Genomic DNA, 7,365 nt, shown 5'->3' with positions numbered 1-7,365 from the left:
ACTTCAACACATTTTTACTAAAGTAAGAGCAGCACTACTTCAACACATTTTTACTAAAGTAAGAGCAGCACTACTTCAACACATTTTTACTAAAGAGTAAAAAGGTATTTGGTAAAATAAAATCTACTCATGTGCTGAGTAACTCATCAAATTATCAGTCATTTAATATTTTAAAATTACCTAATCAGATGGACCAAAACCTGAAGTTAAGTGGAAATTTTGGTATTTTAAGAAGCAAAATGAAAATAATTTATACAAGTAACAAAAAAAAAAAAATCTGACAAAAAACAATTTGTTCAAATCAGTTTATTTAAATAAAAAACTTATAAAACTTTACCAAAACTGCAGATGAGTGTCTGAGTCTGATGAGTTTTTGGTTTGTTTGTCATTCAGTGGGTAGAAAATCCAGACGTTTTACTCAAGTAAGAGTAGAAATACTTCATAATAAAGTTACTCAGCGTAGTATTAATACTCCTAAAAGTACATTTTTCTCAAAAACATTACTCAATTAAATGTAGTTGAGTAAATTTAACTCGATACTCTGGGCAAACATGGCTGGTCCCTGAAAAGTTTGAGAGGTTTTTCCCGTAATCAGTACGGTTGTTTGCTAGCGGTACAGCAGATGAACACAGTGTTTGTTATGAACGCCGCATTCCAGGTCAAATTCTTCGAAGCAATGCCTGTAAGTAGCAGCTTATACTTCAAAACGAGCCTTTATGTTAACATATGAGGAAAGTAACTTTCCCTCAATGGAATATATACTAGTCAGTCCCAGTGACCGTTTCACTAACGGTTTTTGCCCATGTGCTTTCTGGGCAAAAGCGCAGGGCACCTCCCCCCCCCTCCCTGTTAACAACAATTTCCGGCAGCGCAGGTGATAACCGTGTAACACTTTTTCTGTTACAAACTGACTCCGGCCCCCCACCAGAGAAGGGAAAAGTTATGGAGCCCTCACAGGAAAAAGTTTGGGGACCCCTGATCTGTTGTCTGACAGTTTGAACCCTGAAGTCTTGTTCTGCATGAATCTGCTCCTCCATGTTTAAACGTGTCTCTGCAGTAAAAACAGGAACATGCAGCGGAGCAGCAACACCCCGGCGGTCGCTCAGGAACACGTCGGCCTCCGCTTGTGTTCGGCTGATTTAGGAGTCGCTCTCTTTCACGACGCCCAGAAACGGGCCAGTCGAGGTGCAGACACTCAGGGTCACTCACGCATGAAACACCCACTGGGTTTTCTGCAGGAGAGCCGAACTAAAAACGGACAAAGTCCCCTGCTAGAACTCAAAAATAATTAATATGAAGGCAAGAAGGGAAAACGAGGGCAAGAGGAACGAGCAATAATATGGAAATATTAGTGGCCAGGTAATAAATCAGTGACATGGAAAGAATTTGGATGTTTATGATTCTTTATCACAGCGGCTCAGAAACGCCACTGTGGTGGAAATCTTCATATTATTTGAGAAAATGCAGAAATCAAAATGAAAACCACTGTCAGGTTTTTTGGGACCATCTAATTATAAAAGATCACTGCACTGCAAAAACAACAAAATATTACCAAGTAATTCTGGTTGAGTTTCTAGTGAACATATCTTAGTTCACCTCAAACGAGACAAACTTCTTAAAAATATTTGTTTAGCAAGAAAATAGTCAAACTTGTTTTCAGTCAATAATTCCTTTATGTTGTTAAAATGTATCTGTTCCACTGGCAGATTATTAATCCTATAACAAGACATCTGTTTCCATATTATTAGGGAAATAATCTGCCAGTGGAACTAGACCTGGGTTGCTAGGCAACGGGCTTGGCTGGCGTTGCTAGGTAACGGTGCAGGGCTAGCTAACCTGCCAGTGGAACTGCAACTTTAAACTGGAACTTTAAAGAGTTATTTTCTTAAAACAAGCTCATTTAGTTTGCTGAAAAGTTACTTGTAAAGTTAGTTTTGTCTTATTTTGAGTGTTTATCACAGTGAACTGATCTAGTTTTCTTTTTTTCTAAAGGACTGTGTTGTAAAATTTGCTTCCTTGGGAATCAATAAAGATAAAAAAGACGTCTGCTTCAAACACTAACGCTTTGTTGCTCCTGTGAGTGTGAGGCTGTGCTGTTCTGCCTGCTCCATGTTTAGGAAGCGCAGTAAATAACCTGCAGGAGTGACGCTCCAGCTGGAAACCTCCAACAGGCCTGAATGGACGAGGGGAAAATGGGAGCGCCTCCAAAACGGCCTCCAGGGGAAAAACTCTCAGCCGACACGCTGAGCAGTCCCTGAGAATTAAGTGTATTTATTTTCCCTCCCTCTAATAAAATCAACTTGCTTCCTGACCCCCAGCAGCCCAGAGAGTCGATGCACCCCTGATCTCATGTCCTAAATAAATAATGAAACATTAAGAGGCATTCCTTCCTCGGCTGCATCCTCACACGAACCCAGAGACGTTGGGTTTACAGCAGAGCGCCGTTCAACTTATGGGAGATAAAAAGACGATGACGGCTTGCAGAGTTTGGTTGGCCGTGTAAACACAGGACAGCAGAGATCCCGCAGGGCCTTTTTAGGAAGACGCACTGGGGAGCAGAACGCCATCCATCCCGTCCTGCCTGGTTCTGGTCGGGCCAGAGCAAAACAGCTGAATCCGGCCAACATGAAGCGAAATTCACAAAATGTAATGTCAGTATTTATAAACAGGACAGCTGATGGAGTCAATTTGCTTCAATGCAGGAGGATTTTACTCATCTGTGTGGAAAAATGTTACAATAAAGGCGCAAAAGTCACGACCTTCAGAACCACTTAGGGTGTTTTCACACAGAATAACCCAGTAGATTCAACTGGGGACTAAAAGTGCAACTTTAGTTACATTTTCAGCTGCTGTGGTTTGATTTCAATCAAACAAACCGAGCCAGGCTGTCACAATAACACATTTGGGTGGATAAAAACTTGTCCCATTGCGATAAACGCTAGTTTTAACACCAGGTTTAAAGTCCCTCCTCTGGCTCCCTGTAGCTCAGAGAATAGACTTTAAAATACTGATGTTAGTTTATAAATCACTGAACGGTTTAGCACCACAATACCTTAAAGATCTGTTATTACTGTACCAACCGTCTAGACCCCTCAGATCTTCTGGTTCTGGTTCTGCTCTGCATCCCCAGAACCAGAACCAGACAAGGAGAAGCAGCATTCAGTTTCTATGCACCACAGATTTGGAACAAACTTCCAGAAAACTGTAAAACAGCTGAAACACTGAGAGCCTTTAAATATCAACTTAAAACCCACCTGTTTAGAGTTGCTTGTGGCTAAATTAGGGTTAGAGTGGGTTTTGATGTCTTCCATGGTTTTATGTCTTTAATGTTTTTAATTTCTTCTTCTTTCTTTACGACGTTTTAATGATGTAATGTTTTTTGTTTTTTTATTTGTATTTTTTTCTCTTTCTCACTGATTATTTCTGTTTTTATTTTAATTATGTAAAGCACTTTGAAATGCCTTGCTGCTGAAATGTGCTATACAAATAAAATTTGATTGATTGATTGATTAATATTTTTGAGACCATTTTTAACTAATATAATGATAATGACACAAACATTAAAGTTTTCCCTCTCAAAGACTAATAAAATTGTAATTTTGTACAGAACACTTGAACTGGAAAACATTTTAAATATCCAAAATAAACAAAAAGAAATAAAAACCACACACAAGCAAAACCATAAATGAAAGTGGAGGATGAAGTCTCTAAACAATATTGCCCTTCAACAGATATTAGTCATCTGTATGGAAATGATCATTTTAATATATCTTGCGAATAATTGATTAACTGCTTATTGCAACAGGCCTAAATCAAACCTATTCAGGTTTTCAAAGGAGGGAGCTACAGCAAGAACCACTGAAGGAAACGACACAAAACCCTTTGAAGACGACACTGACTGCAACTTCCTTCATCACAAAATGCAAACAAAAATGGAGCAGCGTCAGATTTTAGTGGATTCATATTTTGTTTTGGTAAAAGACCACGAGTTATTTCTCCCGCTAGCTTCAGACTAGCAGGTTTGTTTTGCATGTCTAGAACGTCTTGCACTGTAATCCACTTCCTGCTGTTGGATCTCCGATCCGCTTGACGTTCACATACAGACATTCGAACCAGGCCAGAGTTCACTTCATCCGAGCCAAAGCCGAGGTTTTTATGCGGACCAGAGTTCACACTTTTGAGTTCAACTGAACATTCACCTTTCACCAAATGAACCAGATTTCCTAGATAAGCGGACCGGAGTTTGATTAAAGCGGACTAAACATGGCTGAAGTGAATGCTTCAAAGAAAGAGAATAGATAATGTGTTTTATAAAAAAACAAAAAAAATGGATTTGTAGGAACCTTTATTAAAATATCCCAAATAGGGAGTCACCTATATTAAAATTCGGGCTGATTTTGATATCCGATATTAACGGCGACGTACTCTGCTGCCTTGAACAGGTTAGGATACTTCTATGGGATATATCAAATATATTCATTACATTTTTTGTACAAAATCATCCTTAGATAATGAGATTTTAAAAGCAGCTGACCAAATGTCTGGGAGTTCTGTTTGGGTTGCTAGGTAACAGGCGGAAAGTTGCTGGGGTTGCTAGGTAACGGGCGGAAGGTCGCTGGGGTTGCTAGGTAACGGGCGGAAGGTTGCTGGAGTTGCTAGGTAACGGGCGGAAGGTCGCTGGGGTTGCTAGGTAACGGGCGGAAGGTTGCTGGGGTTGCTAGGTAACGGGCGGAAGGTCGCTGGGGTTGCTAGGTAACGGGCGGAAGGTTGCTGGGGTTGCTAGGTAACGGGCGGAAGGTTGCTGGGGTTGCTAGGTAATGGGCGGAAGGTTGCTGGGGTTACTAGGTAACGGGCGGAAGGTCGCTGGGGTTGCTAGGGCGTCGCTGGAGTCACGAGGTGAGGGGCAGTTTCTAATGAAATTCCAGTGGTTTTTTTTAAAGGGGTCAATTTCCAGATATCAAAAAACATTTATTGCCAAAACTGGCAGATTTTTTGGTTTTTAAGCGCTTGGGTTGTTTTTAGAAACAGTAGAAACCCAAAAGGAGGCACAAAAAGTGTTCAAAATGTGAATTTTCCATAATACGTCCCCTTTAATATTGCCATTATGGCTGAAAACCAATATTTACAGATATTCTATATATTGTATATATTTCACTAACCTTTCGACATCTTGGAAAGAAACGACCACGCCCTGACTTCACCACTGCTACTCTGCTTCAGGTAAATTACCCACAGTCCCGTGTTTCATCACTATCACTGTCACATGACCAAACATAAACCACATGACCAGAAACAGACGGCAAGAAGGAAATAAATATCGGCTGTTAGCATCTGCCCGGTTTTATTCAAAGGAATCAATACCGATACGTTAAAAACTGACAAATATCGACCCGTACCGACGTTAGTGCCGATATATCATGCAATCCTGAATCAGAATAAAACTGAAAAACCTTCAAAGGTTTACTCAAACTTCTCGGCTGAGATATTTGTTGCTGAGTCAAACAGATAATCTGCTCTGTGTCTCGTTTTCGCCACCTCTCCTGAACAAACAGAAACATCCTGCTGAATGCTTTCGGGCCCAACAGAAACATCTTTCCAAAACAAACATCTCCCAAAGGCAGCGGCCAGCTGGCAGACATTTCCTACCTGATGATGAGCACAGAAACTCCTCGGCCCGAGAACACGGGCTCCTTCTGGAGCTCTGGGGGATTTCTGTCCCGTCTGGGCGGGACCGTCCCGGTTCCGACCTTGACCCTGGCTATCTTGGAGGTTCTGTTTGTTTTTCCCAGCAGACGCGACCAGATAGACCTGTCACCACATGCCGCCTGGGAATGTGGCACCCACTCACCAACTGTGCAGGGCATCACCGAACCGCTCCCTCCCACTCGACATGGAGCGGGACGGGGCAGTGGAGGACAGACGACTGGATGTCCTTCTGACTCCCAATGGACACTTTGGTGTGAGAGAAACGCCTTGCTGAGGTCAGAGGTCAGAGGCGGACGGTTACCTCATGTACTTTTTATTGACTGTCCTCTGAAGATAAGTTAATTTCTCAATGGTTTTCTAATGATTTAATTTTCTAATGATTTTCTTGAGATGATGAGTTGCCTTCCCAATAGTTTTCTCGAGATAATGACATAATTTCCCAATCTTTTTCTCGAGATAATTTAGTCTTAACGAGGGGTGTAGATTTTTGAGAGCCAGTTTCATTTCATCCACATTAATCTCTGAAGCAACTGTCTACACGTGTAGACATACTTTATATTAGGGCTGCAACTAATTATTATTTTAGTAATCGATTATTTCATGTATTATTCTGACAGGTAAACGATTAATCAGATGGAGGAAAGTGGTTGGAGTAGTCGTCTTGTAGTTGGAAGGTCGTAGGTTTGATTCCAGCTTCAACCCGTCACGTCGATGAGACCATGAGATTGCGTCATCGCTCCACATTTGCAGTTAACAGTAGTTACACCAATATTGTGACTTTCTTGTTATATTTTGCAACATTTGGTTGGTATCAGCCAAAATCGGACAGTGTAAATCGCTTTGAGTGGTTAAAATGACTGGAAAATAAAAGTTTACCATTTCTGAGTGGAACATATTTACATTTTAATTTAATTGCAAAATGTTTATATTTTTTGGATTATTTAAACAACTGGCCTTTTTTGGAGTCTGTAAACTCCAGGTAACGATTAATCAACTACTAAATAGGTTGACGATTATTTCTGAAAATCGATTAATCGTCGTGCCCCTACTTTATGTGTCTGAAGATAAAATGCCGTCTTTTCTGAGCTGATGTCTTCTAACAGCATTAAATGAAGCAGATCATCCTCCACATTTCCGCTGTTTGCTCTGACAGCTAAACAAAGGCGAAGCTGTGATGTGAGCCACACAGGGGGTCCCTGTGTGAAACATCCAGCGGCTGCCTCCACACGGCGCTGCGTCAACACAGAGGAGCTCTCATCGCACGCTGCACCAGAGAGAGGTCGTTACATAAGCCCCCCGTTTGACTTCTGCTTTGTCAACAAACGGCAGAGAGAGGAGAAGCTGAGCAGCGCTGCGCTCGATCTCACCATCAGAGCTCCAAACATGGCTCGAACGTGGCGCTGCAGAGCCGGAGCTTTGGCCCCCTAATGGAGAAGAGACCCCCACCGACGCCGACGGCTCTCTTCCATAAACAGCTTCCACACTCGGCAGCGGCCTGGGATTCTGCACATTCCTGAGGCGAAGCTATTTGAAGTTCATTTCAAACAACTGCAGCATAAAAGGAAGTGAATGTAAGACACAGAGAGCAGGAGAGCACCTGAAGGCCGTTCCACACACCGAACTTCACACATTTTATCACGTTTTGTGGTTTTCAAAATA

General features: G+C 41.7%; 1 protein-coding gene across 1 annotated transcript in view; it reads right to left on the bottom strand.

The window, feature by feature from the left end:
• sorbs1 (sorbin and SH3 domain containing 1) overlaps positions 1-7,106 on the bottom strand; it is a 59,480-nt gene extending 52,374 nt beyond the window's left edge. Inside the window, exon 1 of the mRNA XM_017308825.1 lies at positions 7,074-7,106. Within this exon, the coding sequence (XP_017164314.1) occupies positions 7,074-7,091 (18 nt within the window). The 5' untranslated portion in view covers positions 7,092-7,106. The remainder of the gene's footprint in view (positions 1-7,073) is intronic.
• Positions 7,107-7,365: the final 259 nt, after the last annotated feature.

This window comes from Poecilia reticulata, linkage group LG15 (assembly GCF_000633615.1).
Source record: "Poecilia reticulata strain Guanapo linkage group LG15, Guppy_female_1.0+MT, whole genome shotgun sequence".
Taxonomy (NCBI): Eukaryota; Metazoa; Chordata; class Actinopteri; order Cyprinodontiformes; family Poeciliidae; genus Poecilia; species Poecilia reticulata.
This window is presented reverse-complemented; position numbering and strand designations above follow the sequence as displayed.